At 38.8% G+C, this 24770-nt stretch overlaps 3 protein-coding genes across 3 annotated transcripts in view; 1 reads left to right on the forward strand and 2 right to left on the reverse strand.

The window, feature by feature from the left end:
- The first annotated feature begins 9480 nt into the window (after positions 1-9480).
- Positions 9481-15824, forward strand: LOC146469585 (neuronal pentraxin-1-like). The gene is made up of 5 exons (XM_085123096.1): positions 9481-9504; positions 11648-11812; positions 12893-13127; positions 14042-14154; positions 15332-15824. Exons 2-5 carry the CDS (start codon positions 11650-11652, stop codon positions 15601-15603), a joined length of 783 nt encoding a protein of 260 aa, XP_084979222.1. The 5' UTR covers positions 9481-9504; positions 11648-11649; the 3' UTR covers positions 15604-15824.
- A 7060-nt stretch (positions 15825-22884) lies between these two features.
- The window catches only part of LOC146469586 (neuronal pentraxin-2-like), a 9163-nt gene continuing 7277 nt past the window's right edge, over positions 22885-24770 (reverse strand). The window contains exon 3 of the mRNA XM_085123118.1: positions 22885-23380. Within this exon, the coding sequence (XP_084979244.1) occupies positions 23112-23380 (269 nt within the window). The 3' untranslated portion in view covers positions 22885-23111. The remainder of the gene's footprint in view (positions 23381-24770) is intronic.
- Positions 23790-24770, reverse strand: part of LOC146469587 (uncharacterized) — a 3930-nt gene continuing 2949 nt past the window's right edge. The window contains exon 1 of the mRNA XM_085123226.1: positions 23790-24770. This exon is cut by the window's right edge and continues 2949 nt beyond it. The gene's annotated coding sequence lies outside the window, so the exon portion shown is untranslated.

Raw genomic sequence — 24770 nt, forward strand, 5'->3', positions numbered from 1 at the left:
TCTTTAAGAAAAACGAGAATTTTAAAGAACACTAATTTTTTGTATTCGTTTAATATGTTGTCAAACTAGATATGTCGAGAAAGCAGGGGACTTATAAGCAAATTTAAAAACCGAGAGCGACGAACAAACAGGCGAAATGTCAGGTGAAAACAAACATGTGGTGAGCTGGGTGAGTAAGCAACTAGCAAGTCGCATAAAAATTAAATGCATTTTTGCAGGCAACTGTCGGTAATTTTCAATATTTAACATACTTCAAATTATACACAAACACTTAAATCGTTGTCATACAACAAATATTCGTGGATAAATTAATTTTGAACATTCACATAGCTATTCACAGAGTTATGTTTTGTGTTGGACCTGTGTAATTTATTCGCAGGGCACATTTGTAAACACGCAGTAAACGTTTTAATATTTCGGACAACAACCAAGACTTGAATTATTTCTGTAGGAGAAATATTCCCAGAGTTATGTGTTGCTTTGAACATTTTGTGTTGGACTTGTGTAATTCATTTGCAATTTGCAGCGCATAAGGCCTAGGGCAAACGTCGAATCTAAGTCGCGTCGAATTTATTAAAAATAGGTTCGACAAAGTGTCGAGTTAACACCAGTGTGGTAGCAAACGTCGAACCTGCGTAGACCCTAATTCACAAGTTGCACGTCGTGAAACACGGGAATAAGCACGTGTCCCCGTGCTATTAGGGACCTTAAGGCTGGTTTCCATATGATCGCAGATCGCAATAAGGTCTGCGATCGTCTGCGATCCTGCGATCGTGATCGCAAACGATCGCAGAAGATAGAACCATGTGCTATCTAAAGGCTGGTTTCCATATGATCGCGGATCGCAGATCGCAGATCGCAAAAAGGTCTGCGATCGTCTGCGATCTGCGATCGTCTGCGATCATATGGAAACTACTTCTGCGATCGTCTGCGATCCTGCGATCGTGATCGCAGACGATCGCAGAAGATAGAACCATGTTCTATCTCCGGCGATCAATTGCGATTGTTTGCGATCTGCGATCTGCGATCTGCGATCCGCGATCATATGGAAACCAGCCTTTAGATAGAGCATGGTTCTATCTTCTGCGATCACGATCGCAGGATCGCAGACGATCGCAGAAGTAGTTTCCATATGATCGCAGACGATCGCAGACCTTATTGCGATCTGCGATCTGCGATCATATGGAAACCAGCCTTTACGAAAACACCACGGCGACGGCGATGACAACGCCACAACACAAAAGGCCTAATGAGCAAAAACAATCGCTCTGCACGTGCGTTTTACATTTTGGTACATTTCTTTGTCGTCCTATGCAAAACAACAATGTGAAATGACCAAGTCAAGGTTTTGTGGAAAACGTGAACCCACGGGAGTGAATTTTTCATTCTCTTCCTTAACTTGAACGATACTCCTACCAATTTGGTTCCTGGGTAGTTTGTCGTTTGTGTACAAGTTGAATGAGTTAAAATAATCGCGAAGTAGCGAGTAGTACTTTCAAATGACGTTTTCGTTGGCGTCACCGTCTTGCATTCGTAAGGTCCCTATTCACTCGATGCGCGGATAGTTATTGCTAGGACTTGCTAGCGAAATGCCGAAATACAGTGCTCGTCGGGCTTTTCTTTGGCAATTAATTGCAAAAAAAAGAAAGAGAAGACTCAAACAATGAGCATTTTATTGCAAACAGGCAATTCGCATTTCAATCATATATATTTAATGTTCATGAAACACGAAAAACACATTTCTATCACGCTGTGCGATGTCAGCAATGACTTTCGATAGCTCGCCATTTCTGGTCGCGAAATTGTCTTTGCACAGTGCATGCTCGTCAGGGGGGGAAATAGCGTTTGGTAGATTGGGAAGTCGGTATTTTTGTGACGTTTGCGCAGTCCATCACATTTGAATCAATTATTTTGTAATTCGCATGATTTATGAATTGAGTTCAGCGTGTGTTTAGAACGTCGTTTGCTGTAACAACGAACCACTGTCGCATTATCCGACTCGGCAAGTCGAACTAATGCTGGAGTCAAACCAATTAATTTGAGTCGAACTTTAAAATTGCGGCAAACGTCGCACTATTCATGCACCTATTTCAAAATTAATAGGTTCGACGAATAAGTTTGACTAAGGCCTGGGGCAAACGTCGAATCTTAGTCGAACTTAATTCGTGGAACCTATTAATTTTGAAATAGGCGCATGAATGGTGCGACGTTTGCCGTAATTAAGTTCGACTCAAATTAATTGGTTCGACTCCAGCATTAGTTCGACTTGCCAAGTCGGATAATGTGACAGTGGTTCGGCGTTACAGCAAACGCCGTTCTAAACACGCGCTGAACTCAATTCATAAATCATGCAAATTACAAAATTATTCATTCAAATGTGATGGACTGCGCAAACGTCACAAAAATACCGACTCCCCCATCTGGCAAACGCTATTTCCCCTTTGACGAGCATGCGCTGTACAAAGACAATTTAGCGACCATAAATGGCGAGCTATCGGAAGTCATTGCTGACATCGCACAGCGTGATGGAAATGTGTTTTTCGTGTTTCATGAACACTAAATATAAATGATTGAAATGCGAATTGCCTATTTACAATAAATGCTCAGTGTTTGAGTCTTCTCTTTCTATTTTTGGCAATTAATTACCAAAGAAAAGCCCGACGAGCACTGTATTTCGGCATTTCGCTAGCAAGTCCTAGCAATAACTATCCGCACATCGAGTGATTAGGGACCTTACGAATGCAAGACGGTGCAAGACGGTGACGCCAACTGAAAACGTCATTTGAAAGTATAACTTTATTTTATTTGTGCTACTTCGCGATTATTTTAACTCGTTCAACTTGTACACAAGTGACAAACTACCCAGGAACCAAATTGGTAGGAGTACCGTTCAAGTTAAGGAAGAGAATGAAAAATTCACTGTCGTATGTTCACGTTCTCCACAAAACCTTGAATTTGGTCATTTCACATTGTTGTTTTGCCGGGGACGACAAAGAAATGTACCAAAATGTAAAACGCACGTGCAGAGCGATTGTTTTTGCTCATTAAGCCTTTTTGTGTTGTGGCGTTGTCGTCGCCGTCGCCGTGGTGTTTTCGTAAGGTCCCTAGTAGCACGGGGACACGTGCTTATTCCCGTGTTTCACGAAGTGCAACTTGTGAATTAGGGTCTACGCAGATTCGACGTTTGCTACCACACTGGTGTTAACTCGACACTTTGTCGAACCTATTTTTAATAAATTCGACGCGACTTAGGCCTAGGGCAAACGTCGAATCTAAGTCGCGTCGAATTTATTAAAAATAGGTTCGACAAAGAGTCGACTTTGTTCCAGTGTGGTAGCAAACGTCGAACCTGCGTAGACCCTAATTCACAAGTTGCACTTCGTGAAACACGGGAATAAGCACGTGTCCCCGTGCTATTAGGGACCTTACCAAAACAACACGGCGACGGCGACGGCGAAGACAACGCCACACACACAAAAGGCTTAATGAGCAAAAACAATCGCTCTGCACGTGCGTTTTACATTTTGGTACATTTCTTTGTCGTCCCCTGCAAAACAATAACGTGAAATGACCAGATTCAAGGTTTTGTGGAGAACGTGACCACACGACAGTGAATTTTTTATTCTCTTTCTTAACTTGAACGGTTTAGTTTGTCGTTTGTGTACAAGTTGACTGAGTTAAAATAATCGCGAAGTAGCACAAATAAAATAAAGTCATACTTTCAAATGACGTTTTCGTTGGCGTCACCGTCTTGCATTCGTAAGGTCCCTATTCACTCGATGCGCGGCTAGTTATTGCTAGGACTTGCTAGCGAAATGCTGAAATACAGTGCTCGTCGGCCTTTTCTTTGGTAATTAATTGCCAAAAATAGAAAGAGAAGACTCAAACACTGAGCATTTATTGCAAATAGGCAATTCGCGTTTCAATCATTTATATTTAGTGTTCATGAAACACGAAAAACACATTTCCATCACGCTGTGCGACGTCAGCAATGGCTTTCGATAGCTCGCCATTTCTGGTCGCGAAATTGTCTTTGTACAGCGCATGCTCGTCAGGGAGGGAAATAGCGTTTGGCAGATGGGAGAGTCGGTATTTTTGTGACGTTTGCGCAGTCCATCACATCTGAATCAATTATTTTGTAATTTGCATGATTTGTGAATTGAGTTTAGCTTGTGTTTAGAACGGCGTTTGCTGTAACGCCGAACCACTGTCGCATTATCCGACTTGGCAAGTCGAATTTATGCTGGAGTCGAACCAATTAATTTGAGTCGAACTATATTGCGGCAAACGTCGCACCATTCATGCGCGAAGATTCGACGTTTGCCCCAGGCCTTAGATTCGACGTTTGCCCTAGCTAGTAGGCCTAAGACGACGTTTGCCCCGGGCCTAAGGTTTGTAAATATTTCGGGCCACAACCAACCATTGTTTTTCCTGTATTCTCCGTTTGTTCACGTTTACCGAGAGACTAGAAATATTTCTGTAAGAGAAATATTCACAGAGTTATGAATTGTTTTGAAAATTTTGTGTTTGCAAATTTTGTCATTCGCCATTCGCAGCGCATAAGTTTTGTAAACACGCTCTAATTTTAAATTAAAGCGCACACTGAAATATTTCGGGCCACAACCAAACATTATTTTTCCTGTATTTTCCGTTTGTTGACGTTTACTTAGAGACTAGAATTATTTCTGTAGGAGAAATATTTACAGAGTTATGGATTGTTTTGAACATTTTGTGCTGGACTGGTGACTGTAATTCGTGCGCAATTCACAGCGCATACGTTTTGTAAACACGCTCTAATTTTAAGCGCTCACTGAAATATAATGTTTCGGGCCACAACCAAACATTATTTTTCCTGTATTCTTTTCTTAAATTTTAGTAAGAGACTAGAATTATTTCTTTAGGAGAAATATTCCTAGAGTCATTAATTGTTTTGAACATTTTGTGCTCGACTTGTGTAATTCATTCCCAGGGCATATTTGTAAACAGTGCGCCCTAATTTTAAAGTAAACGTTCAAATATATTTTGAACCATAACCAAACATTATTTTTCCTTTATTTCTTTTCTTGTAACGTTTATTATGAGACTATAAAGATTTCTGTACGAGGAATATTTACAGAGTAATAAATTCTGAAACAAAAATTTTATTTTTATCCGAGCGGCCAAATTGCACGCGCGGAAACATTACTTGGTAGCCAAATTTTCTTTATTGTACGCATTTCAAACTTTATACAAATGCATTAATAGTTTCCACAGGAGAAATATTTGAGAGAGAGCGTAATTTTTTCATCCAAAAGTGTTTTATGGTCTCGAATCTTCCAAATTTTGTGATTTCCCTTCATTTTGTGTCAGTCTTGTGACGTCACAAGTTGTCTAATTTGCATAAACCTAAATCTTGAATAACTCGGCAACCAAGAATGCTATCGCAATAAAATAAATGCCATTCTTCATCATTTTGAAAGCTCTTCCTAATAAGCTAATAAAAGATTTTGTGTCATATACACTTTAAGCGTGGAGAATTCCGTGGAACTTCTGGGTTTCACAGCATCGGGTGTTTTGACTTCCCTGGGGTTTGCGCTACTTTGCTGTGGCGCGACGAAGCTGGGAGACGTACAAAACGGTAATTCGCCAAATATATAACGGACGTGTACAATTTTCTTCTTCTTCGGATACTGGTCGACTTGGATATCCTTATAAACTTTAACTTTAGGGGTACTTGTTCTAACAATGGAATGATTCAGCGCTCTACTTCTCAAGTTATATCTCGGTAGCCTCTTTGTTAAGGCCCTCCTAACTCACTTTAAATATCAAAAATCAAAACGTTTACTCACGTACTTGGGCGACTTCTCTCTTCTCGCTCCAAGGGATTTACATCTTGAGTGAGTAACCAACGCGGATTTCAGCTATCCTTGATGACGGGCCTCCAAACTGATCCAGTCGAGGCTGCCCGGATTCTCCACCGCTGTGACGATAGGTTTTTCCACTCCAAGCGTCGAGTAGGGAAACTGTAACCTTTGCGGTACAACGGCGGGAAAATTAACTCACTTAAAAGTCGGGGAAAACTTATCTCGGCAACTCGCTAAGCCTGCGAAAACGGAATCTCGTTACAAATTCCTGATACTTTCGGGTCTGCTACGACTGGACTTTGAAGGACAGCAATGATCAAGACAGAACTGCGATCCACACAGTTTAATCCCAACTCATAGAATCAACTTAACAATTACAAGCAGGGTATATTTGTAACTAGCGGAGCTATTCAAAATGAAATAATTGAACTACGGTGAACATTTATATTGTCGCGAAAGCTAATCAAACTGGAAACAGTTACAAAATATATGGAACGTCTGTTCTACTATATGATCGGATACGCAAGGAAATTCTATTCAAAAACGCAAAAAGGCTTAGAGCTAAGATATACAAAACTACGAGGGTCTCTGTTTCATTGTGTAGAGATAAATACAAGAGGTCTGCTGTAACTACAGAATCAATTTAACAAAACCTAGGTATAGAGAAATATAGAATCTTAGTTAAACGATCACAGTTCAGCAATACTTCAAATCAAACAAAAAGTCAAAACAAGAGTAAATATGCAAATAAAAAGAACTAAAATTAAACACAAGTGACGGCCAAGTGACAAGTGACGGCCTATTGTATTAAAAATAGTACATTTTAGCACTCAATTGTTTGAACTTGATTTCACTATTTCGACCGAGTTTTTAGTTTAATTCTATTCAATTACATTTTCCCATGTACACCAATAGTACAACCAAGTAATCATTGTTTGGATCCATTTTACTATCTTCGATTGATTTCTTGCTGAATTCAACTCAATGTAAATTCCAATGTAAATTTCCCCATAACAAAGGCCAGCTAACGCTAGTTCAAATCATTGATACTGCTAACAAGAGCACCTTAAAATAATTAGTTTAAAAAAGGCCAAGTTTTTCTTTTAAAATAGCGAAGATATGTAAGGGTTAGGCAATGAACGCGAGTGTTCTATGGGATATAGTACCTCGAGCATAGATAGAAGGCTACAAGGGCGTACCCGAAACCGTCTTAGAGCATGTTCGCATCCGCGAAGAAACCACATTTTATGCAGATTCTATTTATGAGTGTATTTTAATTGTATCATTCACACTTGGGAATCACGTTGTTATTTTGTTTTGCATGTCGCCGTAATGTTGGCAGAATTTTACAAATAATAATGCTTTTTTCCTTTCTCTTAAGCTTTGTTTATTCTTTGTTGTTTTGGTGGCTCATTTGCTCCGGCTATGTATGAGCTAGTACACAGAGCTCGAGTAACTTGTGCCCGTCCTTGCCACTCAAGAGTTACTTGCTTTTAAGAGCGTAGACAATTCCGAGTGCTTGGGGGATGAATTCGATAAAGGTGCACGTTTCTAAAAGCCTGCCACAGTGAACGAAATTGAGCAAAGAGAAAGAGACAGAATTTCAAAGAAAAGTCAACAGATTACGACGTGATCGGTAAATTTCTACCGAGCCTACCGAGAATACCGAAACACACAAATTGAAACCCTTGGAGATGAGTCCCGTTCCAGTTGATTTGGGCACCACTATAGTGGAAGAGGTAAATTACTGGCTTACAAGATTCATATTGGAAGTTATGAGAGGTGAAGGCAAGCCGTACCCGTACCTGTACCCGTGCTCCATATACTTATTAGTATGCATTATTTTTTCATTAGTATGCTCTATATAGAGCATACTGCATAATTTAAGACAGTTTATGGGATAAAGGGCACACAAATACTGGGCACTGATTGGCTGAGTGGGTATGACCAAGTGCTAAACATTGGTTAAGCATTCCTTTGTTTCTGGAAAATCACATGAGAGACATCCTTCAAAATCAGCTACGGTTGAATGCATCCAGCGCTCTGAATTTAGTTCTTATAATTTTCGCTGCGTCATAAAACCTCTCTTTTTCATGCAAATTGATGTCGTGTTTACCAACGGAGCGCTTATTAGAATTTAATTTCCACGCATGTAAAAGTTTTAGCTCTCTCTTTCAAATGCAAATTGATGTTGTGTTTACCAACGCTGAGCTTATTAAAACTTAAAGGGGAAGTATCACGAAAATTTGATGTCATTTCAAAACCCAAAAAATGTTTGTATGAAGACAGAAACAAAAAAATAATTGTCTAGTTTTGTTATAAATTATCACCCCAGTGCAATAAAACTGTCGATTAGTGCCTCTGGCCAGATACAGAGTAGGACGGAATGGATTGAAACTTGAAAAATATTAGGCTAATTTTTTTCAAGTTTTCGTCTTTTTATTTCCAAAATTGCGCTAGAACAGAGTACGAGTTGTTCCTGTCAAGAATTGAGCTAATTTCTCTCCTCTCGTTGTTCTAGAACTATTTTGTAGCAAAGTGAAGGTCTTATAACTATTTCACCATTTTTAACAGAAGAGGTCAAAAACCCCATGATACTTCCCCTTTAATTCCCATGCATGTAAAAGTTTTAGCTGTCTCTTTCAAATGCAAATTGATGTTGTGTTTACCAACGGAGCGCTTATTAAAATGTAATTCTCACGTGTGGTAACAGTTAAAGCTCAGATGAATAGAGTGTGTGCACGACGGCCAGGTTGGAGGACCGAAACAATCCAATGATTTTCCTTTGGGAAATATATTCTATTTTTATGCAAATATCTTCTATTGTTTTAGTCCTCCAACATGGTCGCCGTGCACACACTCTATACGAATTAAGTAAATTTATTTATGTGGCGCCAGAGAACATGGTCTTTTTACAAAACCGTTATCAAATAATTTTTAAACCATTCATTGTGTAAACGGTTGCCGTGCATAAGTGGCCCTACTTAGTACATCTCTTGTTTGATGTATCAAGGAACAGAACTCCTCAGTAATATAACTACTTCATGTTGTTTCAATATTTTAATATGGATTATGGTTCTTGACTTGACTGCTGACGCACAAAAAGTATCTTTTAAAGATGCATTTTCTTTGAAAAAAAATTTCCTGGAAAGGATTTCATGTGTAAAACATTGACAAGGTAAACCATTGTCGCAAAATGTGTAATTTGTTTTCTTTCGCCTGTTATTTGCATAAACCCGTGCTATAGAAAGTTCCCGATTCCGCCCTTGCTTAATTTTAAAAACAATATTGAAATTTCAGTTTCTTCAAAGTAATTATAGGTTGAGCAGATATTAACTGATATTAATTTCCCTTGGCAAAAAGTGACTGTTTACGTTAGAAAAAATCAACTTACCCAACTATTTTTCGAAAGAAATATCACCATTTCTTGAAACATTAAAAATGCACCAAATATGCCATAGGCGACCACCCATCATTTAAATTGTTTCCAACTGTACGTCTAACCTTGGCAATTCTTGAAACTGGATTGATTGGTTAATTGATTTATTTGTTTCCACCTAATGTTAATTTCATAATGACTTTATACCGCGGATCAGCAACAAAGCTATCAGTTCAGAGTAGCAGACTATCTGTTCAGAAGAGTTGCCTGTACTGACTCAAGGTGAGTGCTACAGCTTGAAAGGTTCTTTCAATTTATCCTCAGTAATCAGAGCAATCATCTTAATCTACAGATCATCACAAGAGTAGAATATAGCAGTTGGTTCCAGTCATATATTTTAGACGAATTTCATGGGTTCTGCGTACTTGTTTCTTCAGCTGTCCAGCTTTGCGTCAATTCCTCTATGAAGCCGTTTCGGAGGTGTCTCGGAACCTCACTCATTGTTTTACAAAGCTACAAGGAAGACACGAAATTGAGAAAATGATGGCTATAGATAAATTGTACGTATCATAGTCCGTCTGTAGTAAAATTTCAAGACTGTCGGATTTATCAACCGCCTCACTTACTTTGATCTCATCATTTTCTCACCACTGAGAAACATGTATGGTCATTTATTTTTTGTCCTAAGAAGTCTATTTAATTGGAGAGATTTTAATAGAACTAATACAGAGAATTGTAACAATCTCCTTTGAATGGTTTCAATTTCGTTTAAATGAAAGGAGTAACTTTGGTAGATCTACAATGCTCTAAAGCTTCAATCTAATGATACAGCGCTAGAGAGCAAAGGTTTCTTCGGTTTACAATACCGCTTTGATTATTTTTATGAAACCGTTCTGTGTAAGCCGGTGTTGCTTTGCTCAAACCCGCATCTTTTTTCGGAGTCTTTAAGGAATAGTGGGGTAATGTTTTCGATGGGCCAGCGCTCTTCAACGTATTTTGAAAACATCTGTTTGGCCTTTTGCAAACTGTATTTTTAAGGATTTTTCTGAGAAAATTTTGAGGAGAAAGTCAATCTTTGAACATTTAAGAATTGGTTCATGCTTAGCATGCGTATATCGAGTTATGGATGCACGCGGGAAGTTTGGAGAGCACGAGAGAAGCGTAAGAGTTGCTCGAGGCGTAGCCGAGAGCAACTCTAGCTTCTTGAGTGCTCTCCAAACTTCCTAAGTGCATCCATAACTCGATATACTCACTGCTAAAAGCATGAACCAATTCTTTTATAACATAGTGAAAATAAAGTAAATGATTCCTGGAAAACAGGTTTTGTTCCTGATAACCTATATTTTAAAATTCTCGGTACAAAAAAAGGTGAAATGGTTTTTCTTGTCGGTTTAATCTTAATGTTTCATTAAACTTCGACAAGCTCTTATAAATATACATTTTTATGATGTCGTCTCTCCGTAAAAAAGTTTTTTAAAAGATGGCGCGCGCATGCTTTCACCATTGACTTGCACGCGTCATCGAATGGACGCACGGCCGTGCGTATGTTGAGAAATGGACCATGATGACGCCAATAGGAATTAGATTAGGGTGCACGCGCGCTATGTTATAATTCAAATTGCTTTAAAGTTATTGTCTCCACTTAGAGTACCGGAAATATCTACTAATCCTTCGTAGTGGCCGATTTTAGTACCTGGTTTGTAGTAAGGATGCATACCGTGTATTTCAAGTGATAGTTTGCGTATGGTAAAATTATTACGTTTGATTTTCGGACAAAGTTCGCTTCAAGCACACAATGAGTTGAGAACGCAAACTTGAACATATAATGCAGCAAAATCCTTGATGTTTATATACAAATTTGCACTGATATTCCGTGAAGAGACAAATGCAAAGGTCATACATTATGTGTAAAGGTGTCTTTTTTTTTTCGCAGTCTCCTATGGTTCCAGAATACCGAAAATGTCATTGGTATCTCTTTTAGTTCTCTTGTTGCCCATGAACCCTGCAACACCGCAGGTCAACTTTCTTACGTAACACTCGCTAAACTGTAATTGTCTCGGTGCGCTGTAAATCGATCCACTTTTGAGAGCAACTACTGAAAAAAAACAAAAGAATTCGCGTTGCTTTAAAACCCTCTAAGTTGAGACAAACTACGGTAAAAATGTCCATGAAGATCCAATAAAAATCATTTCATAGGCACTTTAAATATTCCGCCGAGCTGCTCCTTTCTACAAAAACTGCTACTCCATACTATCTCTTTTAAACCACTTGAAAAGATCGGCATTACGAGGTCTCCTATCAAGGCGTTTGTTGTCATCTGAGCTTAGACACAAGTATGGTCTATAGGAAAATATTTTTTTATTGCAGGCTGGTTCACATCATTTCCCATCTAATCTCCGTCTTCTTGATCTTTTGTATTCCTCAGACATGGCCGGTCTTAAATTCGCGTTTCTTCTTGGTTTAATGGCGCTGTTTACCCTGATGGAACAGGCCAAGCCTGTTGCAGGGGGAAAAAAAGGTCGATTGAAAGCACTGAAAGCCAGGGTAGACGACCTGGAAGCAAGACTGGAAGCCATCGAGGAATGCAAACGTAAGAGTTTCGTGTTATTTAGTTTTACTGGGATTGTCTCAGAGAGCACCTTAAAAAGGAACTCTGTTGATACGGTATGACCAGAAAAATTTTGCAATGACCTTCGGATGCAGGGGACCACTTAGCGCAAAAGTATAAATAATGACACTTTTTTCTCCAGTTCACTCTCCTTCGTAACTATATTGCTGTTTGAAAATTAACTCCATTGATCGTAAAGTAGTTAGATTCCAAAAATCTACAAGTGTCAATGACAGTTGAATAAGGCAAGTTTGGAATCCATAATTTACACCAGGGAGCCATATTTTCGGATCGAAATGAAGACGTATTTAAAACTTGTTATGTTTAACTGGAACAGATTATTCAATTGAAGCTGAACAACAACGTAACTGAAGGGAGAAATGAGACAAATAACCTGCAGCTTATGACACATGGATGGGCTTCTTGAAATGACTCACAAAAAACATTGTTAAAAAAAGTCTCCTCAATAAAAATTATTATTATTTATCATAGTCGTTTACCGCACAGAATAATTTTAAACTGCAAATGACAAACAACATCGTATTTGGGAGCTTTGAATGAGGGGAGCCTCTGAGACTGATAAGCCACAGACTGCAGGGACATTTTCCTACCATTAATTGCTTCAAATTCTTACTTCACTTTATTGACTATTTTTGGGCGTAGCAAAGTAACGAGCCTCGGAGCTTGGTTATGACCAAATAGCCTGCTGTTTTTAGGCAATCAAAATGCTGGAAATTCAATACTCGTAGACCAGGTTTAATCGTAGCAATGAGCACACTTGCGTTCTCTAAAAATGTGCTTTATATCAAAGTCAGAATTTTTCACAGCCACTCAACCAACCCGTGCTTAGTACTGCGACTCCCTATATTCTAGAAGCAACTATTTTAAATCATTTATAAAAGCTTGAGAGCTTTGAAGGAAAGGAAAATGAAGGCGGCTCAGCATCATCAAGTAATTGTTCAGAATGCTCTACGTAGTAATTAGTCTGCTCTCTATAGATAATTATTATATGGTGCCTTTTTTATTCTATGATTCAAAACTTCATAAAACCTTTATCTACAGCTTGTGAAAAACCACCGAACGGCTTCCTTTTCCCAAAAAAGGGGACAAGTGATTACATTGACGATGGCACGTTCAACAAGGCAGTGACAGCTGTAACCGCATGCCTGTGGCTAAAATCCGCTGAAGGTCGAGGGAGCTTTATCAGTTATGCCACCAGTCAATACCACAATGAATTCCTAATATTGATGGTCGACAACGGAAACATAAGAGTCTATCAGGACAACAAAAGATACGAGTAAGCGTTTTAGTACATTGCAATATATATGTTATTGTCATATGAACCCCAAAAATATGCCTTCCTTGATCGGCCCATACTCTAAAGGTCTGTTTGCCCATGCGATTTTTGTACAACTTTTGACGTGCTCAAGTAGTACTTAACTTGTACTTAAGGGTGGCGTTTTCGGGGTTTTAGGTTTAATCAAAACCTTAAAAACCGTCCATTTGGACTCGAAAATAATTAAACCAACAAATAACACTACAATCCAAATCCAAATTTTAAATACCACAGCTGTCATAATTTTGGAAACACAAAGTCAAATGAGCAAATGGTTACCTGAACACTTTAAGAAAGTTACAAAGTTTTCATAAAGAGAAAACAAAGGAAACCATTACCGTGGTTGGAAAATATGAACTCAATTTCCCAGTCCAAAAACTACGGATGTGAATGAACCTTTTCTCTATTTGAAACAGTACTTTAAAACCCAATATGAAAGTTTGAGATAAAGGTGGCCACAAGCTAAAGGTATCCCCCACCAACCTTTCATTAATGAGCTGCATGGGGTTATTTTTGTATTTCTTCTTATTCCGTTTCCTTTTTCTCCCTTTTTCTTATTTTGTTCTCTTGGTCCAAAAATCCAAGCTGCGTACAACACAAATGCCATCACACGGTATATACTGAAACAATCAATTAGTCTTCAAGTCGAACCACGAGAGTTTGAGAGGCATACAAATATTCATAAAAAATAAGCGCTCGTTCAACTAACTGTCAACCCAGGCTACAAGACCAATTCTTCAAAGAAAATGGTGAAGATAAGAAAACTTTATTACATCACATTCAGGATATCTGTGATAATTGTGTTGAAAGAAATACCAGCTGACTGTCTTTCCTTTAGTTACAAGATTACTATACTTTTTTATGTCGATCTTCAGAACCACAGTGAATATAAACCTTAATGAGTGGAATCATGTTTGCGTGACCATGGGAGATGCATTCAAAGTGTATGTGGATGGCGCAAGCAGATTTTCACAGCCGTTGACGGATCGTAAGTTACTTTATGATATACTTGCAAATAAATGAGCCTCACTTTAAATAGAAGTGAGCATTAAGAGGCTTGACTCAGCTGGTAATTGCTATCATCATCATAATCATCATCATCATTAAATCCAAAAAGACAACATTACTACCATTTTCCTTACCACTATCGCTAACATCATCATCATCATCATTGCACTATTCCTTGTTATGATCATTGTTACCACAAAAAACTAACAACAACAACATGCTCATCATCAACAACAGCATCCTTATAATTATCGCTACGACCATAATCATCATTGCATTATTCCATGTCTTCGTTATTATTAGACTCATCATCAACAACAACATTAATATTACCATCATAATTATCATCATCGGAATTTTCTTGATCATTGTCATCATTAATAACAACATATTCATCATTACAATCATCAATATTTTCACGGCGCTTCGCGACAAGATGAGCGATTTCAGTGACAGAGAATTAAGTTACTTATAACCATGCACCCCAACTGAGGAGAAACGTCACACAGAATTATTGTCATTTTTTTTTTCAGCATTTTAGTGATTTACTTAAATCATTTGTTTATTTATTGCTTGAAATTGTCAGTCTCTTTCCTCCTTCGAGAGTTTGACATTACGCTTGGGTTTGCTATTCTAAAGCTAAGCTTCGAAGACATGAAAAATTTGCTCTTATTAATGTCTCATAACACCTTAACGACTCTTGTAATGTTATCATTAACCTGATGTTTAAAGCGAAGATAAAAAAAAGGACTCGCATCTTGCGAGTACACTGGACATTATCATATAACCAAATTACCTGCATCTCGCAAGCACATTCAAGTATAGCATACTTTGTAAGATTTGTCCCAAGACCCTTTGTCCTTGATTAGGTTAACCGGATAAAACTATCATAATTCCGTTACATCAATTCTTCCGCCTGTTCCTCCTCCTTATTAGTGTAATAGGCCATTTCCGGGTTACTTTGAATCTCATTGTCAAAGTGAAACTTCCTGCAAAGTTTTTGTTTAAGGAAATTAGCTTTTATTCATGCGCAAACAAAACTAATTTTCATTTCAAAACCCGTCCACGAAACCTTGCTTTCATAACAGGGTTCAAATCAATGCGGGAATCACCCACCTACTATCACCAGAAAATCACAGAGAAACATTTTGTTTCAGCATTCACCATAGATGCAGGTGGAAAGCTGATTATTGGACAAGACCAGGACTCACTTGGAGGAGGTTTTTCCACGGACGACAGCTTCAAAGGTGAAATGACGGGAATCAACATCTGGGATCACGTGTTAAGTGCTGCAGACATATCGAAGTTGGCAGAGTCATGTTCTGCTGGAGAGGGGAATGTTATTAGCATGGCTGACTTGGCCGATGAAGATAAACTCAGAGGGGAAGCAAAGATGATTCGCTGCGACTGCAAACCACGTTCCGATTGAATTTATGTCAAATTTCGGGTTGTTAGTAATAGAGGTGATGGGATTGCTATATGACCACCATGGAAATAATGTTGAAGTTTACATGTCATTCATGTCATGGCAAATTTGGTAAAATTATATATTCAAGGTGATGGGACTGTTGTACACCTAATCTAATATCATGGCCAACATGGAAATAATATTTGATATTTGCGAGTATAACCAAGGAAATAAAAGACTTAACTTGACTTGTTGTTGCAATGTTACTTTTACTTAATAATAGGGAGCTTAAGCAAGGACGACGGCAACGGCAACGAAAACGTCACCTGAAAATATATCTTTATTTCATTTGTGCTACTTCGCGATTATTTCAACTCGCTCAACTTTTACAAAAATGGTGCGGAACTATCCAGGAACCAAATTGGTAGGAGTGGCGTACATATTAAGAAAGAAGAAAGAAAATAAAAACTTCACCGTCGTGTGTTCACGTTTTCCACAAAACCTGATGAAATGTGGTCATTTCACGTTGTTAGGGAGTTTAAGAAACGAGGACGGCAACGGTAACGAGAACGTCATTTAAAAATATAACTGCTCGTTTTTGTAACTCTTTCGCAATCATTTAAATTTGTTTAACTTGGAAAATGCTGGCGAACTCTCCAGGAACTAAATTAGTATGAACGACGTCAAAGTAAGGAAAAATAAAGAAAATTTTGCGTTTCTCGAGAAAACCTAAAATTTGGTCATTTCACGTTGTTGTTTTGCAGAGGAAGGCAAAGAAATGTACCAAAATGTAAAACGCACGTGTAAAGCGATTGTTTTTGCTCATTAAACCTATTGTTTTGCGGCGTTATCGTTGCCGTTGCCGTAGTCGTTGCTTAAGCTCCCTAATATAGCCTGGTGAATATATCAGGAATCCTTTAGAGATCTATAATCTGATAAAATGGCGATAGTCATCACGTCCGTCAAATACCACGAACAGGGTCACGAAGCAACGACACACCACAACAGAACGCAACATCTTCAGACTACAGACTATTGGCTGCAAAATAACGTTCAAAGAATCAACAAAGGCTCTTCATAATAAATAGATTTGCAAACTCAGCTGGTTTGGTATAAATTCTGCAGTTTATACCGATCTGAAAACGGGAACTAATATAAGTGAACCTCAAATGACACCACAGAGACAGATGTACCGGCGAAAGACCCTTGTAGTATGTTGTAGCTGGGAGACACTGAACGCTTGGTTCTCGTTTGTTAAAGGAATGAAATGCAGCCTTTAAAAAAACCGGAAAATGGAAAGAGTATGAATATAATGAAAGTTTGTGACCGTTGGCATTTAAAAAGCTACCATGGTCTTTCTCCGTGGCAGCCCCCTCACTTTGGAACGCGATGCCATCTGATATCAGGAACAGTTCTTCAGTGCACGTTTTAACTCGTGAATGCGCGCATGCGCAATGAACGAGTTACAGCGATAGCTGACTGTGCGCTTGGTTGGTCGTTCGGTTTCTGTCGTTAACTTTCGGGCGTGCGCAGTCAATGCGTTTTAAATTTAATTAGTGGAAAAAACACGCGAACATTTTTTGTTCACGGCGCATCAGGTGATTCTTATTTAATATGTAGAGAATAATTTGACGATCATTTAATGCAAGAATGGAGAATTTTTGTTAAAATCTGAGCAAAGTTATAGGTTTTTTCGTTTTTTTCCACGAAATGCGGTGTCTTAAGAATTGAAAATAATTTAATTTACAAATAATTGAATTAAAAATAATTTAATTTAAAAGTAATTGTCGGCATGGACTTTGAATAAACAAGACGCTTTTTAGAGCTTTTTATACCTTTAGCACTGGTGGCGTTATTTATTGTTGGCCTTACCGATTTTTTAACCTATTCACCCTTCGCGATTGAACTAACTGAATCGTTTTAGTTAGAAAGAATGCGTGAGAAAGCGGAAAGTGCCATGCCACGCATCAGTGACGTCGTAAACAAAATCATGCAAATTTCTGGTGAAATGAACACTTTAAGATGTTGTCAGTTTTCATAGAGGTTTCAAAGGGAAAAAATGTTTCATTTTCGCAATTTACAACTTGTAATTTATGGGAAAGCAAAAGGACGCGGTCGATAAATAATTCTTATTTAGCAAGAGCTTGTCACATTTCATTATTTTTACTTGAGGATTGCGTGGACTGAACTCCAAAGGAAAAATTTCACGCATTCATGTCGGGCATGAAATGTAATGCGATACTTTGTTGAACAGATTTCCCTTTGTGAGATCGGCTTGAAAAACACAAATCTACCTGGAAGTTAAAAAAAGTATGCCCTACAGTAATTTTGTAATTTTAATTCCCAAAAAAACTTCACTTGCCCATCGGGCAAGTGATGGTCAGAATCCACTAGCCCGATCGCAAAATCCAGTAGCCCCAGATTATCGGAAACGAATTTCCATGACGTAGCTGCACATGGCGTGCCTCTATGAACTTTGAATACAAAAACACGTGATTTTTTTTAATCGGCGCATCAGAATAATCGGCTTATTCAATCTGTAGAGAATAATTTGACAATCATTTTCATAGTACAAGAATGGTTATTTTTCGTTACATAATCGGGCAAACACATAATTTCTTTTAGCTTTCAAGGAAGTTTCCGTAGCCGTCTAAATTTCAATTACTGATGTGTCATCTGCATTCACGAGTTGGCTCACAGGAGCCTTTGATTAAAAATAAACTTAAAACTTTTGGTTTTCAAAAAGCATTTCAATAACGTTTTAGTCCATTTTTCTGTTAAGGTTACCCTATACCTTCAGAGGTGTCTCGCGTCCAAGCGAAGTAGCGCGTCCAGTTTAAACTGTAGATACCTTAATTCCTTAATTCCTATACCAAATTAAAGCTTATAGAGCTGGCTATCAAACTATACCAAGAATTTTGAAATAAAATGAATTGTCGAATTTCTTAGGACCTCTAAAACCGGGCGTTCGAATTACTTTTTTAAAGCTACAAGTCAAAGCAAATTTTGTTTTTCGCTAAATTAATTTGCTCTTCAGTCTCCGGACCCAAAGCGCTAAAAAAACGTGTCTGCGTTTTGCCATATGCAATCGCAATAAAAAGTTATAGAACGTTTTCGAAATAGGATGAAAAAAATGTGGAGTGATCGTACAAAAATCGCTCTCGGAGGAAACATATTTCGAAAGAAAAAATTCGTAGACATGTTTTTGTTGACTATATGTTAAACTAGCTACTGTCCAAATTTGAAGGCAAACGAACAAATTCCCTTTGAGTTTTAGCTCTTTGAAGTGGCTCCTCCAGGTGGAAAAATTTATTCGAGAAAACAGGGCTAAAACTTCGGCAATTCATTTTATTTCAAAATTCTTGGTTTAGTTTGATGGCCAGCTCTATAAGCTTTAATTTAGTTAATTTTTCTGTTAAGTTATTCTTATAAAGCGCCTTTAAACTGCGACGATACTGTCACTATATAAATATTTCATTATTATTATTATTATTATTATTATTATTATTATTATTATTATTATTATTATTATTATTATTATTATTATTAAAATCTAACAACGTTGCGTTGTGATGTTACTGCTTGGTATTTTTAACGGCACTTTGAGGCACTTTTAATCGACTGAATTCTTTCGGCAACTCTTCCTTATACAAATCCTTTTAATTTTTCATAACATTCCTACCACTATAAAATCGCAGATCGATACGAACGTCGAGGGTTTCAAAATTTACCATGCTCTTTCAATTTCTGGCTACTACCTTAACATCTTGTAGTCGCAAACGTGTCGGAGATATTGCAATTTTCCTTTAGTTTCTAATTTATGACCTCAAACTTTAATCACTTGTTTTGTTTTGAGACTTGATGTAAAAAAAATCCCAGACAAATTTTCGAAGCAAATACATTTTGCGACCACCGGACTTTGAGTAAAATGGTTGCGCGAGTAATAGGCCTTATCACAGTTTTCGACGCCATTTTGAGGAGAAGGCAAACAGGCTTGAAATAACAGTGTTTGTATGGAAATCCGATGTCAAATAATTTTAATAAAACATCGCGTCGGAAAAATTCATGAATTGGAAACTTTTGGCAATAGGAAAAGGAGTTTAAGAAAAAAATTGGAGGGATGTATAGTTGTGCCAGAAAGCGTCCAGTCGTGTGAACTTTCCATACATTTCCCTGTATTTTTTTCCCGCGAGCTATTTTCAGAGCAGTTCACGGCTGGTTCGCTATTAAACAGACAAATGTATGGAAAGGTCAAAACACGACTGGACGCTTTCTGGCACAGCTACATCTCTCCAATTTTTTTCTTAGAATCCTTTTCCTATTGCCAAAAGTTTCCAATTCATGAATTTTTCAGAAGCGATATTTTATGAAAATTATTTGACATCGGATTTCCATACAAACACTGTTATTTCGAGCCTGTTTGCCTACTCGTCAAAATGGCGTCGAAAACCATGATAAGGCCTATTACGATCAGGGGACGGGTATTTTATCAGTAAACTCGTATAGATGATGATGACGGATCTAAGCTTCAATACCGTCCTGCGTCCTAAAAAAAATTCAGCACGCGGCCACATTTCTTCCACCTTTCATGCCTTCTTCTTGAGTATGAAAAAATCCCGGCCTAATTATAAATAATTCAATATTCAATCTACGCTCAATTTAAAGAATTAGCTGGGGAAAAAGTTCCTTTCTCTCTCTTTATATAGTATGTGAACTGGTTTCTTTACGTTTTGTGCCCGCCGCGCAGTGTTTATTTATAAACGTATCAAGACGCCGTTGCTCATTTCAGTCTTACTGAATTAAAACCCATTTGAATGTTTTGGCAAAACCCCCCAGCACATTCCGAAAAGTCGACATTAATTAAAAAATGCCTGCTATTCTATCCAGTTGTTCCTAGCACGAAAAATTACAGACTCGTTGTGGATCCAGCAGAGACAAGGAGAGCTTTGTTTTGCTTTCTGAAAGCAACTCAAATATACCGGCGCATTTGACGAGCTGTCATTAATCAAAATGCGGCGATATTAGCGAAGCAGAGCTGATCTTAGGAAAAGAGCGGTATTCGTAGCTCGTCAGCGGAGTTTGCGAGCTTGCCTATCTGCCTGAGACATGGACATGGACAAAGTGTACTGGAACGACTCAATGTCGTAGTGAGTAATATAATCTAAGGCTTCTGAATCAATTGAACACCCAGAATTTGAACTACTCTATGACATTTCTCACTCGTAATAAATTAACAGGAGAAAGGTGAAGTTTTTGCGTGGGTAGATGATCACCAACGAAGAAACAACCCGGTTCCCCGGCTGACGTCACTGTCGCTGGGCGGCAGTGAGGGCCGTGCTAGAGCAAGTGCCGAGTATAATGGAAGCCCTGGTCACTTTATCAACGGATCGCGATCCCAAGACCTACAACGAAAGTAATTCGCTTCTCCACTCAATTTGTGACTTTGAGTTTGTCTATGGCTTGATGGTTTTGACGCTCATCTTATCCAACACTGATAATTTGAGCAGAAATCTACAGGGAGAACAGATGGATGTCATCACTGCCAAGAAGACTGCTGATGCTGTCGTTAAGACAATGAGCAATTGTCGCAATGAATAGAGCTTCACTCAGATATGGTCATATGCTGATGTTATAGCGCAAAAAATCAGAATAGGAATGAAGGGTACGAAATTTACCTTCAGATATGCCAAGGTGCCTCGCAGGCCGTCTTCAGGGCCTTACTGGTGAGACACCTGCTGCAGCGAACGACAGCTCACAACAGACGGTAAAAGACCACTTTCGTATCACAGTTTATTACACAAGTATTGACAAAGTCGTCAGTGAACTTCAATCAAGGTTTGAGGGCAATGACCAGGAGGTTTTGTGCGCATTGGGGCGAAATCGTATTCAGCCGTTCTCCAAGCATCAGCAACATCCAAACTGTATCAAATTTCTATGGCGTGGATAGTGAAATGCTATCAAGTGAGAAGTCAATCTTTGTAAACTACGACTGCGTGGACCCATGCCAGAGAAAAAACGCAGCCATGATGGTAAAGACCATGCATCAAAATGGTCTCCATGACATTTTACCTGTTCTATATAAAGTTGCCTCCATCCTGGCCACAATTCCTGCAACCTTGTGCTCTCCTGAAAGGGCTTTCAGCGCCCTTCGCCGCATCAAGACATTTTTAAGATCCACAATTGGGTCAAGACCGACTTAGCAGTATCGCCGTTGTTAACATTGAAAGAAAGTATGCAAACAAAACAATGCAGAATGACATGCAAAGGATTATTGACATATTTGGGTCTCGAAGTAACCGTTCTTTATACTTCTGTTAGAGCTCAAATGGGTACGTTTTATCTCTCACTTCATGGTTTTGTATTTTAGAAATGTTGATCCCGATTTATCGAAAATATTTGCACTATTTTGAACGCCCGTGCTCTCACGGTATGGCGAAGAAAACTTGACGTCACGAAAGAATTATCTTGTGCATCTGTGACCAACAAGTTTTATTCGGGTAAATTGTGTTCAGCTTCCCCCCCCCCCCCCCCCCCCCTCCCCAACCAAAATTTTTCCTGTACGCCGATGCCCCAGCTACAAGGGTCTTTCGCCGGTACATCTGTCTCTGTGGAGTCATTTGAGGTTCACTTATTACTTCCCGTTTTCATATCGGTATAAACCGCAGAATTTACACCAAACCAGCTGAGTTTGCAAATCTATTTATTATGGAGGGCCTTTGTTGATTCTTTGCATGAACGTTTAATATTCTGCAGCCAATAGTCTGTAGTCTGAAGATGTTACGTTCTGTTGTGGTGTGTCGTTACTTCGTGACCTTCGTGGTATTTGACGGACGCGATGACTATCACCACTTTATCAGATTAATCTCTAAAGGATTCCTGATATATTCACCAGGCTATATTAGGGAGCTTAAGCAACGACCACGGCAACGGCAACGATAACGCCGCAAAACAATAGGATTAATGGGCAAAAACAATCGCTCTGCACATGCGTTTTACATTTTGGTATATTTCTTTGCCGTCCTCTGCAAAACAACAATATTAAATGACCACACTTCAGGTTTTGTGGAAAACGTGAACGCACGACGGTGAATTTTTCATTTTCTTTCTTAACTTGTACGCCACTCCTACCAATTTGGTTCCTGGATAGTTCGCCATTTTTGTAAAAGTTGAGCGAGTTGAAATAAATCGCAAAGTAGCAGAAATGAAATAAAGATATATTTTCAGGTGACGTTTACGTTGCCGTTGCCGTCGTCGTTGCTTAAGCTCCCTATTATTAAGTAAAAGTAACATTGGAACAATAAGTCAAGTTAAGTCATTTATTTCCTTGGTTATACACGCAAATATCAAATATTATGTCGATGTTGGCCATGATATCAGATTAGGTGTACAACAGTCCCATCACCTTATATGTATAATTTTACCAAATTTGCCATGACATGAATGACATGTAAACTTCATCATTATTTCCATGGTGGTCATATAGCAATCCCATCACCTCTATTACTAACAACCCGGAATTTGACATAAATTCAATCGGAACGTGGTTGGCAGTCGCAGCGAATCATCTTCGCGTCCCCTCTGAGTTTATCTTCACCCAAGTCAGCCATGCTCTTAACATTCCCCTCTCCAGCAGAACATGACTCGGCCAACTTCGATATGTCTGCAGCACTTAACACGTGATCCCAGATGTTGATTCCCGTCATTTCACCTTTAAAGCTGTCTTCTGTGGAAAAACCCCCGCCGACTCTGTCCTGGTCTTGTCCAATAATCAGCTTTCCACCTGCATCTATGGCGTATGCTGCAACAAAATGTTTCTCTGTGATTTTCTGGTGATAGTAGGTGATTCCCACATTGATTTGAACCCTGTTATGAAAGAAAGGTTTCGTGGACGGGTTTTGAAATGAAAAGTAGTTTTGTTTGCGTATGAATAAAAGCTAATTTCCATAATAAAAACTATGCAGGAAGTTTCACTTTGACAATGAGGTTCAAAGCAACCCGGAAATGGCCTATGAGGAGGAGGAACAAACAGAAGAATTGATGTAACGGAATTATGATTCTTTCATCCGGTTAACCTAATCAAGGACAAAAGGTCTTGGAAGAAATCTTAGAAAGTAAACTATACTTGAATGTGCTCGCAAGATGCAGTGTTGCGGAAATCTCTCCGAAAATCTCCGCGATCCGCTGGTCCACTAAACAAAACTGAGGACTGTATCTTTCACGTTCCTTTATTCGCGATCCGTTCTACAATCCTTCAAACTTTCACAATCTTTCAGTCTTACAATCTTGTGCAATCTAATCTACTCTTACAATACTGTTCTTATTTATCTATCCTTTCCGGAAGTACACACCCCTTTGGTACATTACAAGTCCATTGTACTTATTTTAATTAACCGAGACTAATGCAATTAAATGTCGGTCACACCCTGTATTCATGACACGAACTGTTTACACATTCACCCACGTTACCGGATATTCCCACGATTCTTCCTAATTTGCCGCTTACTCCTTGTTACAATCAATCATTATTATTCCTATCTATCACCTGATTATGCAAGCATATGTTTCACAACACACTCCCTCCCTTGACTCGTCTACGAGTCAAGCATAAGTTGCGTTTTCCATGTTGAATCTAAAGCCGCGCTTCTACGAGGGGTATTTCTTGTGGGCACTTCAACAACTTGATTTCGGGTATTTGTAGTCCGTGTTCCCTCCCCTTCACTCCGAATCTCTAGAGGATAAAGCTTTTGCACAGGCCTGGAGAGGTGAACCGGTTTCCCCTTTGTAATAACTCTGACCTGAGCTCCTCTAACTATGCTGTCTCTCCCTGTCACTAGACTTTCTACTACGCCCAATTTCCACTCCCCCCGTTTCCTATCCTCTTCGTATACTACAACTACATCTCCTACTTGTACGATTCTCTCTGGCCTGCCTAGTTTGTTTCTATGAAATTCTCGCAAATTCGCCAAATACTCCTTTCGCCACCGGTTCCAAAAGTGAGCTAATTTGGTGCTGAGGTATTTAAACCTTGCGGAAGAGCTTTCGTGATTCAAAGCGTCGTCCGGTTCTACGATTTCATCAGGCAGGGTTTTGATTCTTCTCCCGTAGATAAGGTGGGACGGCGTTAGCACTTCCTCGTCCACTTCACTGTACTCATATGTCAATGGCCTCGAGTTAAGCGTACTCTCTAC

This window comes from Pavona decussata, unplaced genomic scaffold, assembly GCF_977016875.1.
Source record: "Pavona decussata unplaced genomic scaffold, jaPavDecu1.1 SCAFFOLD_122, whole genome shotgun sequence".
NCBI lineage: Eukaryota > Metazoa > Cnidaria > Anthozoa > Scleractinia > Agariciidae > Pavona > Pavona decussata.